At 37.5% G+C, this 23,508-nt stretch overlaps 1 protein-coding gene across 10 annotated transcripts in view; it reads left to right on the top strand.

Moving 5' to 3' along the window:
• Positions 1 to 20,139, top strand: part of KAT6B (lysine acetyltransferase 6B) — a 120,723-nt gene extending 100,584 nt beyond the window's left edge. For all 10 annotated transcript variants that reach the window (XM_074830592.1, XM_074830589.1, XM_074830593.1 and 7 more), the window contains 5 exons: positions 8,479 to 8,710; positions 11,500 to 11,659; positions 12,275 to 12,541; positions 13,776 to 14,079; positions 16,014 to 20,139. In XM_074830592.1, coding sequence (XP_074686693.1) covers positions 8,479 to 8,710; positions 11,500 to 11,659; positions 12,275 to 12,541; positions 13,776 to 14,079; positions 16,014 to 18,499 — 3,449 coding nt within the window. In that variant the 3' untranslated portion in view covers positions 18,500 to 20,139. The remainder of the gene's footprint in view (positions 1 to 8,478; positions 8,711 to 11,499; positions 11,660 to 12,274; positions 12,542 to 13,775; positions 14,080 to 16,013) is intronic.
• The last annotated feature ends 3,369 nt before the right edge of the window (positions 20,140 to 23,508 follow it).

Below are 23,508 nucleotides of genomic sequence, written 5' to 3'. Positions count from 1 at the left end.
GGTGTCCTGTGAGAGGCTGCTGTGAAGGGCAAAGGAGCATGAGACTTGTTGATCTCCAGAGACAGTTTCCTCAAACTGCAAAAATGACTTATTCTAGTGTCATGAAAATAGCAGACATGACAGTAAGCCTGTTAGACTGCAGGGAGAACTCCTGACCTGAGCAGAAACAAAGTCTACAAAAGGTACTGGTATTGCTTACATGTGCAGGAATGGAATTAAGCCAGAGTTTGGTTGGAGTTGAAACTGAGGGATGTGGAGAGCAACAGGAGAGCTTACAAGTACGTGGACAGCCAAAGGAAGAGTAAGCAGAATATGGCCCTGCTGTGGAATGGAGTAGGCATCGTGTGACAACATGAGGGTGTGGTGGGAATCTCAGAAGGGATCTGAGGTACTCCGTACTTTCTTTGCCTTGATTTTCACTGACAGGGCCTGTTCTCTAGTGTGGCAGAATTTAAGGAGAAGAGAGATGCTAGAGATGGTAAAGGAAGATCAAGTTACAGAGTACTTAAGTAAAATGAACATATGCAGACTCATAGGACCAGGTGAAATTCATCCAAGGGAACTGGCTGATTGCAAGACCTCTCCATATCATCTTTGAGAAGTCATGGCAGCTGGGGGACATCCTCAGTAACTGAAGGGTGGCAAATGTTACATACATCTTCAAAAAAGACAAGAGTGGACAACTACAGCAATGAGTGAAATAAATGAATTTGTATCATCATGGTATTACAAAGATGATGGATTTGACTTAGTATAAGTCACATAAATGCTAAGGTGCTTCTGGATCTGTATAAATTCTGTCTACAGGTATTTCTACATACACTGTCTTCTGAAACTTCTGCTGTTAGCATCAGATAAGCTCATGGTGGGAGAACTTACTTTGGAAGTAAACTTTAGGAAGTTTGGAAGTAAATTGCTGTCAGCAGGCTGTCATTTTAAGCACTGTGTTGCCTAGGTGCATTTTGAACTGGACTTGATGATGTGGTACTCAACACTGGCAACTTTCTTCAAGCCTGTTTATAGGATCAGTGATGTATTACTATTGTGAGTATAGCTGAACAGGTCCAGAAAGATAAAATGAAGTTTAGTTGTGCATTGACAGCAATTCTGTGTAGCTGTTCAAATTAATTTGCTTGTGGTGACCTTAGTGCATGGCTGGAGAGCAAGCATGTCCCTTAGAATGGCAGCAGTGCTTCTATCTTTGTTGTCTGTCTTGTCCTTGATTCACAGGCAGTAAAGCCATTTACAACTCAGCTGCTGAATACCAGTACATACAGATGACATGTCTCATAGACAAACTGAAGCTGGTGACAGTTTACCTTATTATGACATGCTGTAGCAGCTCAGGAGCTGTTTCATGACTCTGTGAGAGCTGACAACCTGACAGTTGTTCTAAGCTATGTCATATTTGTGAGTTGAAACCTGTTTATAAAATGGGCTTTCTATGTAGGCAAGGCTTAAGCAAGTTTGAACCGTTTAAGTTTGCTTTTGTGTTTTACTGTGAGGTGAATTACAGTGGCAAAGAGAGACTTAATGTTGGAAGCCAATGTTAATAGATTTGAATTCGGTTCATATGGCTTATTCCACACCCTGATTCTCAGTCATTATCTACTACAAGTATACCATCTGAATTTCTGGGTTTAAAAATGATTGGGAGATGTGATAATATAGTGTCATCTGTTTTGGGGGTATGTTAATACATAAGCAATAAATTAATGCTTTTGCAGTGATAGTTCTCTTGAATTTTGATCCTTTGTACTTTAAAAGGTGGAGAGCTTTTTTCTTCCATGTAGATGAAGTTTAAAAGTCACAATAGAAATTTTCCTCTTTGAAGCAAGGTACCATGATGATGATCAAGCAGTTTTACTAGGAAGCATGGAAGGTGATAGCCTAAAAAGCTCGAGAGGAAGCTGTCTTGATGAAACCCTGCTAATAGCATAAAGATTTCTTATTTGCCAAGTCCACTCTTGTTCAAAGTCCAGTAGATTATAGTGGCAGGGTTACTGCTAAAAGACTCTTTGGAGTTTTTCTAATCTAGGCACCTCTGCTGTGTTGCATTTTCTGTACTGTTCTTGTGCTCTGTAAGAGTTGCTCCTATTCAAGAGCTCTGTGTGTTACATTTATTAATTCTGTGAATGTGGAGGGATGCAATAGGATGTAAACATTTCTCTGTAATGAGTGTTTGCAGTGAAGCAAAGCTCTGCTTCTTTTCTTGCATTAAGCTACCAACAGTGTGATTCTGGTTTTGAAAGAAAGATTGTATTTGGCTGCAGCTTTGCTTTAAGTTAAAAGCCAATCTAATCTGCAGATAATTTTTTAAAAAGTGAAGATTAAATTTGAATTACAAAATTTGAATGAAGAGTTGTGTTCTCTGGAGTAGCTAGGATGATTCAAGACGGGGACTCTGCAATACTCTGGTAGTACACATCCTAATTTTAAGATGTTCGTCATTTTGGTTTTTTTTGTAAACTGAGTGCTGTCTCAGTTACAATAACATAACAGACTTTCTTCACTAGTATTTGTAACTTTCTTATTCAGAGAGATTAATGTTATTGATTTCTTAGAAGGTGGTATTGAACGTGACTTCTTAAATAAGATCAGAACTGTGTTTTGTCTCCCATGCATTATGTGATTGATACATAAAACTGTTTCCAAGATCACAGACTCTCAGATACATTTCTTTTAAATTTTTCAGTGTAAACTATTACTTCCAGCTTTTTGTAGCAAACAAAAAATCCATCCTAGCCAAAATGTGGGACTCACAAATCCCTACCCTCGGGATCCACTTTGAAGACTCTGTTTTAATTTTTAACCTGCATAAGTGCAAAACAAATATGTGGATTTTTGGTAGTAGCATAGGAGACAAAAGCTGCAATTTGTAAGTACTTGTCCAGGTACAAAATGAGATTCAGTACGCTATTTCCCATTCAGGCACATTTTTGCTGATTGTCTATTTCTGCTGAAGACAATGCGATGCAATGAGATGAAAGATATTTTCAGAATAATAGTTAAACATCATACATGGATCCTGATAAGTGTGAATTGCCTCTCTTTGTGTTACTGTTCTCAAAGAACCTGACTACCTGTAAGCAGTGAAGTTAAAGGAGTAGAGGAATTGTGTTAGATCAGCATAGTGTCCATTGTATATGGCACAGTGTCTATTGTGTGTGGTGAGGCTGATCTGTGAGATGTTCCATTAAAGGAGCACATGGATAGTAGAACACAGGAAATGATAGTAGAGATTCAGCTGGTAGTATCTTCTGGAGTAGATTGCGTTGAAACTGCCTCAGATGCTCCCAGTGGATTGTATTCTGACTGTGTTGAATTTTTAATAAAATGTACAATTGTATTGTCCATTGGAGATTGCAAGAGATGTTGTGATACTTTCATAAAGAGGACTAATATACTTACTTTACAAACCAAATACAGCCTTCTATTTCTTCTTCTTAAAACCTACTCTGTTACAATTCTTTATTTTCCAGTGTGGATGCTAACCAACCAACTATTGTTTACTCTTTGTATTGAATATAAAATACAGCATTTCTAGGATTGTCCCAGGATATAATGGTTTTTTAAAAATAGAAATAGTAAATATGATTACATTAAAAATACTTGATCAAAACCTTGATATTAGCTAGGTTATCTTGGTGAAGTGTTCATTCAATCCTGTGCAATATGCTTCTGTGTGTAACTGAGCCACGGTGTGGCCATGCTCTCTTGTGTGCATGTGAAGAAATGTAATTCAAACACCTATATCCAGGTTGCAAATGGGCTGGAGGGAAGGGAGGACGAGACGAGTTTTTGGTTTTATGGTTTACTTGAATCAAGTTAAATTACTTTGCCTTACTTGAAAACCTAATGGCTCTATAATGATTGTGGCCAATCTTAAACACACCCAAAGAAACAGAACTTTTTTAGCTAGATCTCTTTTTTTTTTTTTGACCATTCATCAGAAGTGAAAAGATAAATTGATATGTTCATTGCTATAGAATATCAAGCATGTATAGCGAGTACACAGATTGCAGGAGAGTCCTTAAAGAATATCTTAAAACTTCTTTTGTCTTCTGTCAATTGTAGTGTGTTCACTTGGTTTTTCTCAGTGTACCAGTTCAATTGTCTAGTGTCTTTGCTGCTTCTTCCTGTGCCACTGGCCTCTACGTAATCTGCATCTCTGTCATCTTACACACTTGAGGGCTAGCCTACCTTTGCTACCATGTTAAAAAGCAAAGGGACAAGTGTGTATTTTTTCAGTAGATAATGAAATTCAATTCAGCTGTCTGAAGCTAAATTGTATCCACCTTATTTAAAACTTTGGAGCGATTTATGCTTAATATTAGAAAGCTAAGGTAGTGAAGTTTGAAAATGTGTATGGCAGGATAAGAAGGATATGTCTTGGGGATTTGGAGATAAGAGAGACTTAGTAATGAAATAGCTGCTTATGGCAGTTTGTAACTTGAAGTATGCATAAAACTGCTTTCGTGCCATAGAACTGAAATGGGGCTGATATGATCCTGATTTTTAGAAGATATTCAGGAGAGAGCTAGGGAGATACAAGTCAGTTCACCTCATGTCAGTACCAGCTGTATTAGTGGACATAACAATAAAGACTAGTGAAAACGTAGGTAAATGCAGTGAATGGAGGAGGAAGATAGACTCTGTGCTGCTTGCAAAAGACAGTGATACTTACCAAATCATATCAAGTTCTTCAAAAATGCTAAAATGTGTGGGGATGATAGACATCTGGTGCATTCCGTTTGTTAGAACGGAGCCAGACTAATTCTGTTTGCATGTGAGTTCCACAAGATGGTTGCCTGTTTTAGTCTGTCCCTTGGATTTTTCTGTTGGCCACTGTCAGGACAGGGTACTATCACGCTGGACCTCTGATCTCACGCTGTTTAATTTGTTTTAAGAGACAGAGCTGAGCATAACGAAATCAGTAGTTAAGTAACTGAAGGTTTCTGGAGATTGACATAGATGTATTAAAGTTATTGTTTTCATGTAAGTGTGTTGTGGACTCTGCTGTAGCTATTTTCGGTGTTACATACTAGGAATGCCCTAGATTGAAATTACAAGATACTGCTCAAGTTAATTTCTTTAAATGTTTGTTTTAATATCTGATTATCTCCTAAATTTGTGTTGAAGGCATAAAATACATATCTTATACTAACTCTCCCTTCCTCAGATTGAATTTCTTCTAATTGTTTTAAATCTTGAATAAGATAAAACCTTAGAGGTTTTGGGGAGATTTGCATGACAGAAATCAAAGGCTGTAAGTCGCATGTGGCATGTTGCTTCACTATGAAGGGTGGAGATAAGGCAAGAAATAAAAATAATTAATGGTATTTTAACCATTTAATTTTGTGATACTATCATTCATATGTCCAGAAGATAAGATAGACAACTCTTTGTTCTTCTAGATTAGGTTTTACATTTTGGTGTGGGGTTTTTTTGGTGTGTGTAACATACAGTCTGACTTGTTTACTCTTGGGGAGTGGGTGGGGAGGAGCTATATTTTGTCCTCTGAATGTTGCTATTGTTGATAGTCTTATATCAAGGGTTATAGTTTAAGAAAGTTCTTTCAGGTTTCCACTTCAAGGCTATCCATTATTAAGATTAGGCAGACACAATGACACTGGAGGGTATCTCTTTAACAGGGGCATATTGTACTCATTTCAGATGCTTCAGGATAGATACACGAGCTACCAAGATCAGTGTTTTTTATTTACCTGCAACTTAGATCAATTATTTGGCGTCTCCTTGGTAAGTTTAATTTAATAGATGTCATTCAAATCACAGAATCTGTTAAGAGAAACTTTCCATTCAGTGCTCACTACATGTAACTGAGACTGTTACCTCTGATTTATATTTTTGATGCTATAGAATGTGAATATCTTGGATAAGCATAGATTATATTGTAGAATTGTAGAAGAATACTGACAGATGTTACTACCATGCAGGTGAAGTTTCACTGCTTTAATGTAGAGTAAAAATATGTGAAAATGCCTGCTAAGAACTAGTCTTAAAGTTCCCATCCATTGGAAGGATCTGATGAGCAAGGATATACTAGTAAAACACTAAAGCTACTTGTGGTTGCGTAACTAATGATTTCAAACTCTTGATAGTCATTTCTTATTAAGCCTCATTAAGATGTTTACCAAGAAAGTATAGTTACAGCCCTGTTATGTATAAGGAAAATGGAAGTGGAGGAAGAAGGTTCTTGTCAAAGTAATTTTAAAGTATAATGAAATACAAGAATGAAATTCAGGTCTTGCAGACAGCCTACAAACACTATTAGTGCCCGGGTTTTCTGGAACGTGAAGTTGGTAGGTTAAACTGTAAAGTTACTTGAAGCAACTGTAAATTCTCCTCATGGATTTGTTTTAAAGATCTAGGTTATTCTCCCTCTCTTTTCCTCTGTTGAGACTTCTATCACTATTTGTACTGCTGCAGTTTGGCATGTGTTTCTATTGGCAATGATGTCTTAGCATACAACTTGTCTTTATATGTTGTAAACAAGCTGATCCAAAATTCTTTCTTGGTACAAGTGAATCTTTGTCTAAAATTATGCAGAATAAGCTATACACTATAGGACTCCTGTTGTGCAGTTGGAACTAAACCACTTCTTTATCTTCAAACTATTCAGGATGCAATGTGGTTTTGAATGTGAAGTTTGGCTTTTTCTGTCAACAACAGCTACATATAATACTAAGGTGTATCATCTAGTTATTAAAAAATTTAATATGCTGCAACTTGAAATGTCAAAATACCTTCCTTTTCTTAAGTTTTAAGGTAGTGTGTCTTCTGTAAAACAGAATAAATTTTCTTGCTGTGTTTCCAGTGGTACCATGCAGATGTAAGCGGGCTTTATGTAGGTGTCTGTGTGCTATGTAGAAGTAGGCAGATGTGGGATGGTATTCCTCCTGAAGCTCTGGCATTTTATCGTAAATCATGCTAGTAGATACGATGGGTATGCTACTTATTTCACTTATTTACTTGTTGTTACTGATCACTTAGAATGTAGTAGGATGTCTGCTTTTCTGTGTAAACATTTTTAAGCAAACTGGAGGTTAGAGTATGATGACCAGTGCATATGTGTTTTCCAGATTCTGTTGTGGACCTTTTGTCTTGCCCCCCAAAAAGGAAGACCATTATTTTAGGCTAAATAAATATGCATGTGTGTATGTATATGTGCATTTCATATTTTTATATACATATAAAAAAAGATATGTGTGTGTAAGTTTGTATATGGTAGAGCATACATCAAAATAAGGGAACAGCCACTGCTTCACTCAAAGCTGGATGTTAATATGTTCTTAATTTATAGCTAACTTGATTAGGAGAAACTTTGTGAAGAAGTCAGGATTTTTTTAGCAAATGTGACATGGCTGTACTAGTTGTGTTTTAAAGCAATCTGTGAAAAATAAGAGGAAGGATTCCAACTTGAAAGAAAAAAAAAGTATTTAAGAATATTGGAAGACAAAAGAACTGTGTGTTGGTGGATTCCAAATGACTTGGAGTAAGGTAATTCCATAAGTGTGATGTCCATGCTTATGGTGTGGAAGAAGCATTTTGTAAGCCTGGTGTTTAAGGTCTGTGTTTTGGTAGCGTTTGTAAAGGCACAGTGCAGAATATGTATTATGCAGGGATGAATTACTGTGAAAGGATACATTTTATTGTTTGGTTTTTGCTTTATACAGAATTAATTTTAATAGTGACAAATACCACACTACTGTTTTCTCCAAGCAGGTGTGTTCTCCTTTACATTATAGAAGCTTCTTAAAGCTGAAGGGAATTAAAAAGGACTTACAACGTACATGGAATATAAATCGAAGGTGGTGTATTGCATAATAGCTGATCGGTTACTGTCTTGAAGACTGCAAACTGGAATTATGTGAATGTTCTTAAACGTGAATTAAGGGAGATTATTTTTGAATTATTTCTCATAAGTAATTCTAGCAGTTCAACTTGTAAATTATATGTCAGCTCTGAAATACAACAGTTTAATCAAAAACTTATGTCACCCCAGGCTTCTTGAAGAAAACTGACTTAGCTGATATTACCCATGTCACTTCCTCTTGAGATTCTTATGAAAATTCTTGGCTTCAGTGATGTAACTCAGGTGTAAAAATTTCTTAAGAGGCCAGGCAATTGTAGTTCTAGATGAGATCATGTATGATGACAGCTGTTCTGAAATGTGTTGGCTTTTTCTCTCCTCCTTGCCTTATGATTAGAAGGGGGTTTTAGGTTAACATTTGATTCTCGTAAGATCTGAGTCTTTTACAAAGATTTAATCTTTTCCTATGTCACTATAATTATGAAAACCAATCTCTTTTGTTGATAGGATTTCTTTAATTGCAAGAGTTACAATAATGTAATCAGTCATGCTGATCTTTCTGTTAATACCAACTTTCTTAAGGGGCAGTTAAAATTCTTTATTTTTGTTATCTCAATAAGGTATTCTGTTTTTTTTCATTCTAGGCTATTTACTTTCTAGAAGAGAGGGTCAAGCAGGATCCCCTGAAAAACCATTGTCTGATCTGGGTCGTCTCTCATACTTGGCTTACTGGAAAAGTGTCATATTAGAATACCTTAACTGCCACCATGAAAAACAAATCAGCATCAAAGGAATGAGTCGAGCTACTGGAATGTGTCCACATGATATTGCCACAACCCTGCAGCAACATAGCATGATAGATAAAAGAGAAGATAGGTCAGTGAATCTTGTAAAAAAATTTTTAAAATACCGAGACAAAACAGTCACATTCTCTACTTAAAAAATAGTTGATGTGAAAAATATCTGTGTGAAATTTTGACCTGAAAATGAGTGATAATCATCTTACTGAAGAAGTCATTACAGCCAGGTCTTGTTAATGGGGTCTTACGTAAAGAGTTTTTCTCCCTAAACAAATGGTGGTGTTTTGGATCCTCTTTCATGTTAATGGTTAATAGAAGGGTGTGGCCAGCTTGAAACATTTTCATTGAAGAATTTTGTTTGATTCACTATCATCTTCTGTAAGTACAATTCCCGACTCTTGCTTTGCAAGTATTTTGCTTTGAATACTGGTGAGGGAAAAACTTGGGTTTGTGGATGGGTGGCAGTCTGTCTCTCCACACCCCCTTTTTTCAGTCATTACTGCATTCACACAAGCCATGGGATCAGATCACCTCTACATGAAGTCCTCCTTCCTAAGGTACTACTGGGAATACAAGTTTCTATTTAATGTTATGATCAATGTTAGTGTACTGGGAAGGTGAGTTCCTGTTTTGTGAATATCTTCTTTCTTAATCATTTTGATTGATATTTTAGACTTTGAGTGGTTTTTGTTGTTTGGGCTCTCTTTTTTTTTTTTTTGTAGAATGCCTTAAATGACTTTCAATAGTATTTGTGTTTCTGAAGAGCTGCATAACTCTTTCTGGATCTTCTAATCATAGAAACTTTATAATTAAGCAAAACTGCCTTAGAAACAGTGGGTTGCCAAAAAATAAAATGAAGATCAGGAATAGCTCAGCATCAGTAACTTTTATGTGCACCAGCACTAGTATTCAAAACTAATAAATTTTGAACTAGTAAGAATGCAAGTCTGCAAAAAGGAGAGTGGCTTACATGATGGTGTTAGGAGTAAGAGGAGTGATATCATTGCTTTAAAACCATAACTTTGCTTATTTATGGACAGCCTGATGGGACAAATGCATTTTAAGGCAGAATCAAATAGGTGTTCATTACTTATATGCAGCCTTTGCCCTGTCACAAATTATTACAGGCCCTGAATACTGACAGCCAATTAGAAAATAACATTTTCTCTGTAGAATTCAAAATACTTTATGAACAAGGTCAGTTAGTCTTTCTTCACAGGTAGTAAAGCTTAGACAGGGGCGTGAACTGACCTGGCTAGAGGTATCCAGAAGGTCAGTGGCTGAGCCAGGAAAAGAAATCACATCTTTGAAATCCCTGCCAGACACTTACTCTGAGAGTTGGGTATGGCTTCTTGTGATTTCCTGAACTTTGTTAATTTTTTTTACACGTAGTGAAGTAGAAGTTTGTCACAGTTCTGTGAAAAGGGTTCAGCTGGATCTGTTTGTTGGGGGTTTTTTAAGCATCCTCTCAGTTAAAAGCAATGTTGTCACTTAACCTACCTGATTTTTACAGCATTTGAAATCCTTGCTAAAAAAACCCCAACATATTTTTCATTGTTTAGAATTGTATAGTTCTTTGGGGAGCAGGTCTGTGGAAAGGGACCTGGGAGTCCTGGTGGGCAACAGGCTCAATATGAGTGAACAGTGTGCTGCTGTGGCAAAGAAAGCCAACAGGATGCCTGGTTGCAACAGTAAGGGTATCACCAGCAGAGATAAAGAAGTCATTATCCCACTCAGTGCTTGTCAGGTCACACCTGGAATACTGTGTTCAGTTTTGGTTCCCACTATACAAAAAAGATGTGGCCAGGCTGGAGAGGGCCCAGAGGAGGTCCACAAAGTTGATCAAAGGACTGGGAAGCCTGCCATGTGAGGAAAGGCTAGGAGATTTGGGTTTGTTTAGTCTTGAGAAGAGAGTGCTTAGGGGAGACCTTACCACCATGATCCACTATTTAAAGGGTGGCTACAAAGAAGATGAAGACTCCATTTTTACAAGGAGTCACATGGAAAAGACAAGGTGTAATGGGTGCAAGTTACTCTTGGGGAGATTCTGATTGGACACAAGGGAAGTTTTTCAGAATGAGAACAATCAGCCATTGGAATAATCTCCCCAGGGAACTCGTGCATTCCCCAACATTGGACACTTTTAAGATACAGCTGGATGGGGTGCTGGGCTGTCTTGTCTAGACTGTGTTTTTGCCAAGAAAGGTCAGACCAGATGATTCTTGAGGTCCCTTCCAACTTGGTATTCTGTGATTTGTAACAAGAGACTTTGGGTTATGTGCTAGTATATTAACACACTGTGTTATTATGTTAGTCTTTACCTACTTTTGATATGCTACTTCATTTCATAGTAATTAGAAAATTGTTTTCTACTGCATCAGCATAGGGCTAAGGTACACTTTTATGCTTCATTAGAAAACCTGTGTTTCTAACTTGCTCTCTTGTCCAGATAGTTGCCGAACAGTCTTCAGTTGTAATATTAATGACTTTCTCACTCTACTTGATGATCCACAGTGTTTTCTATTTATGCTTCTATGTTATATTAAACATGGAAATTGTTCTGGCAGTGACTGAAGTGCTAACACTAAACCTCTTGCATGGATTTAGAGTAATCAACTATAAAACCTTTACTTCTGTCTCTGTTGCCCTAGTGATGTTTAGTATTGAGCTTTCACTTCATAAATTGTTTTTTTTCTCACTTCCTCTTAGTAAACAGTCAGTAGTGTCAGCTGATATTTTCAGTTTGATGTATCCATTTATTTACTCATCTATTTTCACAGGTTATTGTGCAAAAGGATTTAAACTGTAGGAAGGTTGTTTTAGAAGATCGTTTTCTAAAATAAATTACTGTTTATTGGATTGTAGATTTGTAATTATTAGAAGGGAAAAGCTGATTTCAAGTCATATGGAGAAACTGAAAGCGAATCCACGTATCAATGAAGTAGATCCTGAAAGCTTGAGATGGACTCCTTTGTTAGTTTCTAATGCTGCAGTTTCTGAAGAAGAGAGAGAAGCAGAAAAGGAGGTAATAGCAGAAACTTCTTACTCTGAGTTCCCCTTGCTTTGGATTTCATCACTCTGAATATTCAACATTAGGCTGTCTTAAATAGAGCAGTTTTTACTTTGACTGCTGCTTAATGATAGAGGATACTGATATTACTGTAATGCACAATTTTTGGAAGCTGTGCGGCAAGACATGGTAACTTTGGGGGGATGAATATGAAAACTTAAAACATGAATCACTTGTCATGGAACTGTATCACTCTTGAGGTAGTCGAAGAGCATGTAATCAGATCAAATTTGGTGCAGAGCTCAGGGGCTGCAGTGTCAATCGATTCTTTGTGTTATGAACTTGCTCAAAGTGATCCATGTCAGTGGGCATGTAATGTAGTGCTAAAGGACTTAAATCAATTCGCTGCATCATTAATAGTGCTAAATATCCCATGAAATGCAATCTTCTTTGGTTTGTTATCCTAACTGTTGTAAAGGAGCTACTAGATGATTCAGCTGAAATGTTGTTGCTAGGTTAGCCAGCAGTACTAATCAGGGTTGACTTATTGTAACTCTTTAGCTGAACGTAAAGGATATGGCTAAGTAAATGCTGTTTCAGTGACCCGTTATTTTAACCTCAACCCTTCAGGCTGAGCGTCTGATGGAACAAGCTAGCTGCTGGGAAAAGGAAGAGCAAGAAATATTCTCCACAAGAACTAATAGTAGGCAATCACCTGCAAAAGTACAATCTAAAAATAAATATTTGCGATCTCCAGAAAGTGTGGCAGTGGTGGGGGAGCGAGGGCAATCCACAGAGCAATCTAAGGAAAGCAGCGAGGAGGATGGCGGGGATGAGAATCAACAAAGTTCACCTCCCCGGCTGACAAAGCCACAGTCACTGGCCCTAAAAAGAAAGGTGTGTTACTTCAATGCTTTGGTTTAAAGTCATTCATCTCTGATTTCAATCAAATTGTTATAATCAAAATAACAACCTGTTTTTTTTACAAACATTTATTAGACTGTTTTAATCCTTTCTATATTGTTTGGACACTGAACAACTCCTGTCTTCTGTTTTTTCTCCTCCATCCATTTTTTCATCTTTTGGATTTTCCACAGAACAATCAGAATTTCCTGTTAATTTTTAAACTAGTGATTGCCCTCTGCTGTTTGGCATTGGTATTGGTTCAATATTTTAATGGTTCTTCCTTTTTTCTTTTTAAGATGGAGTCCAGCTTGTGGTGTTTGTCTTTCTGTTGTTTTTATTATAGGAAATCCTTAAAGGGGATTACCCTTTTTCAAAGCAAATGCTGTTAAAACAAAAGGTTTTTTTTACCCATATTCTTCTAATTTCCAACAGATTTTAAATGTTAAATCCTGATTACTGCAGTGTTTACCTAATTCTTAATTTGATTGAAAAATCAACTATTTCAATGCCTTATTAGTAAACTAAGCATCCCAAAATTTGAAAACACTCACCTTAGCATATGTATTTAGGTGTCTCTGGTGAGAGTTAGGGAACTGGAGTGTCCCTTTGTTTATATTATAGATGACCAAACTTAAAAGTAACTGTATATCTGTGAGAATGCATAATAATAGAAATATAAACTATGGAACAGTTTTTTTCTTTATAGCAGCCAACTGTAGGATTCTTTTAGTGTATTGGTGAGACCCATGTGAAGCTTGAGGTGCACTTCCTTTGCTGTTACCTGTTTTTCTGTATACATACTTATTTCTAAAATAGCAGAAACCAGAAATGTAAAAGAATAAACTTTGATACTTGTGAAGGTTTTGGGGGGATTATAAATCTACAGAGGAAAAACATAACATGTAAGTACAATTTTATGTAATATTGCGATGAATATTATTTGACAGAAGAAGGTAAAAGTCACTACAATATGAAGAAAATTCTCATCTTAATTTTCATGTACAGAAAGGTTTGTGTGCATGTATAGATACATTTATTTTAACTGTTCAGACATTTTACTTTTAGATTCTATCTACATTTGAATTTGGTGCAATGTAAGTTGTTTTTTTGAATGAGTAAATAGATTATTGTAAACTCAATTCACAAAAATGTATTTATTTATATCCAGAGTCAGCTAATAAACAGCAATGTAGGAAGAGTTATATTTGTGGAATTACTTTTTCAGAGACCTTTCATACTGAAAAAGAAAAGGGGCCGTAAACGCAGAAGGATTAATAGCAGTGTTACAACAGAGACAATTTCTGAAACAACAGAAGTGTTGAATGAGCCATTTGATAACTCAGATGAAGAGCGTGCCATGCCTCAGCTGGAACCCACCTGTGAAATGGATGGGGAGGATGATGACTTGAAGCCTGTGATTAGAAAATCTTTTGATTATCAACCTGGGCAGCAGAAACAGGAGGAGGAGGAAGAGCAGAACAAGGAGGAGAAAGACATTCATTGTTACAGGAGTGATGACAATTGTACAAGTAAGCTGAAAATGTTGTATCATCACAAAATTAATTTGTTGGGTGGCCTTCAAAGGATGTGTTTATTTTTGTCATAAATCTGGAAATTTTTAACAAGATGTATTTAGCTATTTCAGTCTTAAAATCTTACAGTCTTAATAGTGCTTTCCTCTTAGAGGTGCTACTGGAGCCATTAATCTCATGTAGTTTATTAGAATTCAGGGATGGCTTCAGATTTTTTTTTGTTTTGTTTCTATTGTGTTTACTACTTTTGTTATTCCTGACCCATTAATATTATAATCTGGTTTTTTATGTTCAGAAAGCAAATGTTTTTCATTCAGAAGCAATGCAGGTCTTGTCATGTTGCCAAAAACAACTTTTATGTCCCTGCAACAGGGCATTTTCTACCAACAGAGCGGGGGTATCACTGGAATATTGTATAATACTGGTTTTGTATCCCTGGTAAAGGATACAAGCAAAAAGTAAGATTTGATTTACACAAATATCTTTCTATTCAGCATCGTTGGTAATTCAATGAAATGTTTGTTGTTTCTGGGACACAATATGTCCTCAGTACTAGGGTCCCTATTTTTTTCCCACTAAAGGGGGGGATAGTTTTAACTGTGTTCTTTCAAAGCTGCTTATCTAGTTTTGACTTCAAGGATATTTCCTGGCAGCAAAGCTAATGGATGGATAGTGAAACTACTAATGAGCTATTCTGAACATATAGTCATTCCTTGACCTCCTGGCTCTCAAATTACGCTTATAAGTTTTAATTCCAGAATGAATGACTAGATTCTTAGGTATATGTATTTTCTCTAAGAAGCCAGTGGGTATTATTTTAGTATTTCCATAATTGCATGGGAAGTTTAATCTCTGTGATCCTTAGTTGAAGGATCATGCACTGATTTCTATTTTGAACAGCTTTTGTGTGACTAGAGCAACCATGCTTACAAATGTTGGTGCTGTTACAAACCAGTGCACAGGTACATTAGAATATCATTGCTTTTTCCTGCTTCTCAGCAGAAATGAATTAAACTAATGGTAGCAAATTAAGAGTGTTCCAGCTATGTCCCAGTGGTCATGTTTGCACTGCTTTAACTAGACTGATACTGTGTATTTGTCCATGGACCATGTCATCATATTAATTGACTGTAAGAGTGTTACAACACTACAGTGAGAGGCAGAACTTGGCAAAGGACTACCACTGAAGCCATTATGTTCCCAAGTGCAGCATATTATATCCTAAGAATTCTCCCTTTTTCTGGTGTATGTGTAAGTGATACCTGGGGAGAGAAGAGAGGAGTGAATGTGTTTGGGTAGTTTTTTTTATAGTCAATGGATTTAGTGTTCTGATGCACTGTGTTTAATTTCAGTTATCTTTTGCCTTTTGTCATGTATTGTGAGTTGTGACATGATATGCTGCCCATGAGAAGACACCAGAATGAACCACCTTTTTTTTTTTCAGTGTTGGTACTAAAGCATGGTTATCTGCTTACTATGGCTTGTCCTCTGGAATGGTCAAACAAGAAACTCCAGACTCTCATGTTACTAATATTGAAAAAGATGAATATGCATTAGATCAATGTCTCTATAAAGTGATGGCATACCTCTATTTTAAAAACAAAGGTTGATAATCAAATATTTGGACAATATTTTTGCTTTAGTTTACATGTCTTGTGATTTAAATCTCTGGGATTCTTCTAGTGTTTCAATAGTGCTTCTGATGGTAACTGTTAAAAGGCCACCAAACAAGAACAACTTTATATATCTGTTTAAGTGTGTTTGAGCCGTAGATATTATGTCATTATATTGTGGTTTGAGATCTGTTTATAACTCTTGTTCCAGAGCTGCTTAATATATTTTGAGTTTATAAATTACTTTTGAGTTTGTTTGAAAATATTGATTAGTTTGTGCAAGCTAAGACTTTTCTTTTGTCTCTATTGCTTCCTAAGATAATACAGAGGATGTAGCTGTGTTGGAAGAAAGCACTAAAGACAATCTTGAACCTTTAAAGAGTAAGCAGGGTTGGCCCAAAGGAGTTAAGCGTGGTCCCTCTAAATGGAGGCAAAGCAAAGAAAGAAAACCTGGCTTTAAGCTAAATTTATACACTCCACCCGAGACTCCTATGGAGCCTGACTATCAGGTGATGGTGGAGGAACAAAAGGAAGTTGCTGAAGACAAGCCCTGCTCAGTTCCTGCTGTTACGGAGGAAGGGATTAAAGAGCCTGTTGAAGTATTACCACCACCAGATGGTGAGGTAAAAGAGGTAGAACCTGAACCTCTGTGTCCACCCAGTGAACCATTTGAAAAACAAGAAAATGATATAATGAAAGCTGGGGAAGAAGAAAGGAATGTAGAAGAAAATGGAATCAATTTAAAAGATCAAGAAAAAGACAAAGCAGGAGAGGTGTTTCTGCAAAAAGAGGAGTCTGTGCATTTGGATGATCAGGAGGAGGAGGAGGAGGAGGATGAAGAACCTTCTCACAATGAGGATCATGATGCAGATGATGAAGATGATAGTCACATGGGTTCAACAGAAGTGGAGAAAGAGGAATTGCCTAGTGAAGCTTTCAAAGAAATGCTGGAAACTCAGCAGTCTTTTTTAGACGTAAATGTTCAAACTGGTAATTCAAATCAGGAAGACTTAATGGAATGTGGTGTTGACCTTGCAGCTGATGAGTGTGAAAGTGACCAGAAAGAACTTGCTACAGATTCAGACCCAGTGCCTGAATCTGATGATGATCATACAGATAACAACCAGGACCAAAAAGCTGGTGAAGAATCACATTCCGATTTCAAGGGAGAGAGTACTGAGACCATGGAGATTGATTCAGAGACTGTTCAAGCAGTACAGTCTCTAACCCAAGAAGCCAGTGAACATGAAGATACGTTTCAGGACTGTGCAGAGACTCAAGAGGCCTGTAGAAGTTTGCAGAACTATGCCCATAATGACCAAAGTCCCCAAATGACCACACTGGATGATTGTCAGCAGTCTGACCATAGTAGCCCAGTTTCGTCTGTACACTCTCATCCCAGCCAGTCAGTTCGTTCTGTTAATAGTCCAAATGTTGCTCCCTTAGAGAACAGCTACGCTCAGATCAGCCCAGATCAAAGTGCCATTTCTGTGCCGTCTCTACAGAACATGGAGACCAGCCCGATGATGGACGTTCCCTCAGTTTCTGATCATTCACAACAGGTTGTGGATAGTGGGTTTAGTGACTTAGGGAGCATTGAGAGCACAACAGAAAACTATGAAAACCCAAGCAGTTACGATTCTACAATGGGTAGTAGTATCTGTGGAAACAACTCTTCTCAAAACAGTTGCTCATACAGTAGCCTTACATCCAGTAACCTAACACAGAGTAGCTGTGCAGTGACACAGCAGATGTCTAACATTAATGGAAGCTGCAGTATGATGCAACAAACAAACATCAATTCTCCTCCCACGTGTAATGTAAAATCTCCCCAAGGTTGTGTTGTTGAAAGGCCTCCAAGCAGCAACCAACAGTTATCCCAGTGCAGCATGGCCGCTAATTTTACACCACCTATGCAGTTAACTGAAATCCCTGAGACTGGTAATGCCAACATTGGATTATATGAAAGAATGGGGCAGAGTGAATTTGGAGCAGGGCATTACTCACAGCCATCTGCCACCTTCAGCCTTGCCAAACTGCAACAGTTAACTAACACGCTTATGGATCATTCTTTGCCTTACAGCCATTCAGCTGCTGTAACTTCCTATGCAAACAGTGCCTCTTTGTCCACCCCCTTAAGTAATACAGGTCTTGTTCAGCTTTCTCAGTCTCCACATGCTGTTCCTGGAGGGCCCCAAGCACAGGCTACCATGACCCCGCCCCCCAACCTTACTCCTCCTCCCATGAATTTGCCACCTCCCCTTTTGCAGCGTAATATGACTTCATCGAATATTGGAATATCTCACACCCAAAGACTGCAGACTCAGATGGCCAGCAAAGGTCATGTTTCTGTAAGAACCAAATCCACGCCTCTGCCACCTGCTGCTGCAGCCCATCAGCCACAAATTTATGGGCGTGCTTCACAGACTGTGGCCATGCAAGGGCCTGCACGGACCTTAACGATGCAGCGTGGTATGAACATGAGTGTAAATTTGATGCCAGCCCCAGCTTATAATGTCAATTCAGTGAACATGAATATGAATACCCTTAATGCTATGAATGGTTATAGTATGTCCCAGCCAATGATGAATAGTGGATATCACAGTAATCATGGGTATATGAATCAAACACCCCAGTACCCTATGCAGATGCAGATGGGGATGATGGGAACTCAGCCATATGCACAGCAACCAATGCAGACAGCACCCCACAGTAACATGATGTACACTCCTCCAGGGCATCATGGCTACATGAATACAGGCATGTCTAAACAGTCTCTTAATGGATCCTACATGAGAAGGTAGGCCCTTTGGAGAGACAGACTACCAAACTGGCATATTGGATTGATCTGCACAAATATCTTTTGGAGAGTACGATTTCAAAACCAGCAATTGGTGTGAATGCAAAAACATTTGTTGGCACCATTTAAAAGCTGTATGCAGCAGAAAGCCTTATACAAGTTTTTCTTTTTTCTTTATTTCTTGTTTTGTATTTTGTTTCTTTTTTTTTTTTTTTAACTTGTGGGATTTAACTTCTCTTCATTGGGGGGAATTAGGTGGTTTTCCATTTTTTATTTCATTGAGCTTGAAGTTCTCTGGAAAGGAAGAACTCTTTCTATGAACTGCAATTACACAGCAGCTGATGGTTCAGAGCCATTTTATGTGCCTGCTCCCATTAAAAATGTGGATAAATAGACTCCAAAACTATCAGACAGTACTGGATCGTGAGCTTTTTCTCTCCTTTCCCCACATGTAAATGCCTTTTAGCAGTTCTTTTATTGTATTATTTTGTTTCTGAAGGTGACACTTCTGCATGCCGCTAATGTCTTTGTTAGTGACAGTGCATTTTGTAGTACTGTACAAGTGTTGTGCTTAACAGTAAGCCATTTCTTAATTTTTTTGCCTTGATTAGGTTACCCTAGTTTGAGGGGTAAAAAAAACAGAACTATATTTTTGTTAATTATAAAACTTGTAAAAAATAATTAAAAAAAAAAAGCTGCAAAAGCTATTCACATTTTGGTTAGTTCAAAGGGTTTTATTGCTGTATGTTTAGTGTAAAGTTGAGACTTTTCCATTTTTGTGACCAGTTTCTTTGGGGCTGGGGTAGGAAAAAAGGCAGCTTTCTGTTTTATAAATACTGTTACATTTTTTTGTTGATTGAAACATCTCAGTGTTTATTTGTCAAGTTTTGAAACATTTTCATATATGTCCAAATACTTGGCAGGATTTAAAAAAAAAAAGTAGTGAATTTGGTGTAAAGTTGCTATTTTATGGAAATGCCTCTAACTTTACATTTTCATTCCATCTGTAGATTTTTCTATCTTTATAAAATATTGGAGTTATTTTTTAAGGGAAAAAATAGAGCAGTAGCGTGTGAATAGCTCAAACTAAGCTTACAGATCGCATGTAAAAAGGCAAAAGTTATTTGTGTCTGTTTATATTGCTTCCTTTTTTGTAGCCTTTGTACCTGTACAGAGTGACTGTAAGGGCCGAACAGAAGAGGCTTGATACATGTAAAAATAGGACCCAGTGACACTCTTGTATTTATCTGTTATCTTTTTAGTCAGTCACTTAAAAAAAAAAAAAAACCCCACACACAAAAAACCCACCCAAGAAACAAAAATAAAAACTGCAAAAAACAACACCCCCCCCAAGCTGTACATTTTAACATAAAATAAATTATGATGAGCCATTTTTAGCCTCTTGTGTCTTGTCATAGTTTGATGTTGCATGGGACTTACCTCCTGAAACAGTGTTTGTTACAGTGCTCTCACACGCTTGATCTAAAGCCCATTAAGGTTGATGGGGTTTGGATTAGGCTGTTAGAGCCTAAGTGTAGGTTACTCATCATAATTGCATACACCTTGTGAAAATAAAGAGTATCTAAGATTATTTTTTTTAATAATCTTAATAAAATATTGAATAAATATGTATTTAATACATTACAAGGTTGTCAATATTTAATGTATGAAACTTCTTTCCTATAGAAAGTGTTATATATGTAAAAGGATATATGATAGTAACAGACATGGTGTTTGAACTCTATCTTAATGGTAGAATTGTAATCTCTTCCTTTGTCATTGTTGCTGGGTTACAAGACGAGCAAATCTTGTGTTGAACCTCTGAGTTCTGTGTATATGCATGTATATGTGTGCCCATGAACACACACACATATATGAACACTTATAATCTAGCAATAGAAGGTCTGTAAAAATCAAGAAGGCTGTTGATACATGGAGCTTGAGAGCGGACCTTGTTTAAATTGGGTGTGTGTCAATCTGCACCAGAAAAAATCCTTGTAAGAATTTTTCAAAAATGCTTCTAATGTGAATTTTGGCACTGAATCCTCCCTCTAGCCCACTGACACTGCAGGAAGGTTGCTAGCTAAGGTGAAAGGGTGGGTCGTCTTAACTGAAAACTCTGTCCCCATTCCAGTATATAAAGCAGCTTTATGGGTGATATATGCTCACAAGTCAGAGAAATGTGTATTTCTTTAAATAAAACCTTAAAGTTTGTGGTGTTGCCAAATCAAGAAGTTGATGCTACAGATTCATGCACATAACGTGTTCAATTTTAATATGATGGGGCAGCAATCTAAAATAGTGGATCTGAATGGGAGCTAAAATTGCTGGTCAAATGGTAATTTGGAGTAACTTGTGTTTTAGGGGTTCAGAATGCTTGATAAGGAGAGCACAATACAACAAAGATCTTTGTTCATGCACTGACACACTGTCAAATTTGCTTTTTGAAGGCAGAGAGTATTCATAGTACGTAAACCATATGTGTGTTCATCTTCACAAAGTTGCTGTCACAGTTTTTTAGGCTTAGGAAAAGGAAAGTTGAACTCAACACAGTTAACGTGCAGCCTTTCAACTAGAACTTTGTATCTTTGCTGAATAATTGCATCTCACAGTAGCACTATGTTTTGTGATTTTTCATTTGTGTGTTTTTACAGTGAGTGAAAAAGGCACCTGGGTCTTTATTCACTGCTGTTTAGTTTCAGGTTTTGAAGCCTGTAACGTACAGGCAAATCAGACCTTCTTACCATTTCAGTATGTGCTGACCTGAAACAGAGCATCCTGACTCCAGCATATTACTAAAATTCTGTATTTGCAATATATGGATTAAAAGTTGGGTGGAAAATGATGCACTGCGTGTGCACAACAGGCATGTTTCCAATATTATTTTTTTATTTTGGAACTGAATGTCTTTCAGGAGGACAAGTGGCTTTCCTACATCTTTTCTCATATAGCTGTGAATTGCATTACTGCACTAAAATTTCTGTTTCATAAGAAGGCTGTCTTTTCCTTGGCAGATCTACCTCTTCTATGTATTGTGTGCCCATTGTAGTGTCAGTTTTGACAGTGTGCCCTAGCACCACCCCAGCTGAGAACTAGCTCTTACTTTTAGAGTCTCAAAAGAATTCTTCAGAGTTGCAATAGATGATTCTTGTGAAATGCAGGAGGTTTCCCTGCCCATGCAATCTTAGTCTTTGGTTTCACAAATAGAATACTCCATACCACTAGTGATTTGCAAGAAGGAGATAAACTTGCCTCATTCTATATGTACTTTGCTTGCAGACCTGGCTTGTAGGTGAAGTCACTGCTGCTAACACTTGTTAGTTGGCTAGTTAGCAACTTGCAAGAGTTGCCTGCTTTGAGGAACCTACGTGTTCCCAAACTTTTGCTTTTTCTGATTTAGTCTTAATTAATTCTGGGAGAATTGGAAGGGGAAAAAAGCTGGGAAGTAAGAAAGAAGTATGTTTACTTCAGAATTGTATAATTGGCATAGCTGTACCTGCAGAGTGCTTCAGGCAGGGCCTGGTTCTAGGGAAGAGACCTGTCTTTGGAGTAGCATTTACTTCATCTGGAAGCTGCCAAATGACAGTACTCTCAAAAGCTGCTCTCTAGCCCTCTAGCTAAGATGGCAATGCTATGTGTTGTTGCACTCTAGCTATGTGATCTCCTAGCAGTGGACAAAATATAACCTAATTTTTACTAACTTTGTGAGAAGCTCTGTCATATAAGCAGAAACAGAGGACTTCTAAACGTACAAAAAGTGCATGTTAGATCACTATGTCTTTTAGTTCTATAAGCTGTTTAATTTGTCCATCAGGCAGTCTAGTTGATGGAATCAAACTCCATTTATATACAGTGTGGTAAATGGAAAGGATGGGCCTGGCAATTATCTGCAGTGTTGAGGGTGATCCTAGCACAGCCTGTTCTGTAGAGACTGATACCTTTAGCAGCAAGCAAACTGACCAGTGTAGTAAAGATCTATGACTCTGTTTTTCTTCCTCTTTCCTTTACTTTTAATAGTGTTCTGTATCAAAACTATGTCTTTCCAGCATATATAGTCATATAGGTCAACTCTTCATAGTGAAGCTCTGGGGTATGCATTGATCAAATGTTGTTGGTCTGAGCTTTGTGGAGTAGGGAGGGTGTTTGTAAGAAGATACAAGGTAGGATTACAGTTCTGGCTTTATCATAACTTCGAGTACTTTAAATTCTTGGTAGTTTTTTTCTCTACTAAATAAGAATATGTAAGTTTAAGCTGTGTTTAAGGTCTTTAAGCAGTATGTGTAGAAACACTGGAATACAGGGTTCTATTGGTTGACTTCTTGAGAAAGCAGTTTTGTGCTATTTTTCATCTCCATGCAAGAATAGCAGCTCCTGGTTTCTCAGTAGCTTGGAATCCTGTCCTTTGGATTGTCGATACATTCTTCTGTCACTATGTCAGTGTTGCCATGTGCCAATTTCCTAATCTCCTATGCAGGACAAAATGAGTGGGAACTACTTAAGAGGTCTAGTATTTTGCTTTCTATCAGTAGTTGGGAGACTGCTGTTTGAAAGCTCTGTCAGTCTCCACCAAAAGCAGCTGGGCCTCAGGAAATTAAAACTTTTCCTTGTGTATTTGCACAAGTCTCAGACTGCAAAAGAAATACCCATCTCCAGGCCCCAGAAAATTGTTCGAGTACAATTCTGCATGTAAATCAGCTACAAATCCTCTTCCAGTTACAGCAGTCATCAAGCTATCGTGCAGTACACAAGAAAGAAAATAACCTGTACCTTGACTGAGGGAAATCCTGGTAGATACTTGTTGTATTTTAAAATATCATTTGGTATAGAATTCCTGTCTGTAAGGCTACTGCTAAGAAACACACTGCTGACATAGAGGTGAGAAAGCTCAGCTTTCTCCATCACAGTAAATGAAAGAGCAGGGCCATGTGTCTGAAAGGCAGGTTTGTCAGACACAAGGCTGGGCAAACTGTTGCATGTCTGGGTTGTGAATTAAATTGCAGTAGAGAGTAAGAT

The sequence above is a fragment of the Strix aluco genome, chromosome 7 (genome assembly GCF_031877795.1).
Source record: "Strix aluco isolate bStrAlu1 chromosome 7, bStrAlu1.hap1, whole genome shotgun sequence".
Lineage (NCBI taxonomy): Eukaryota > Metazoa > Chordata > Aves > Strigiformes > Strigidae > Strix > Strix aluco.
The sequence above is the reverse complement of the archived record's forward strand: the minus strand, read 5'-3'. Positions and strand labels throughout refer to the sequence as shown.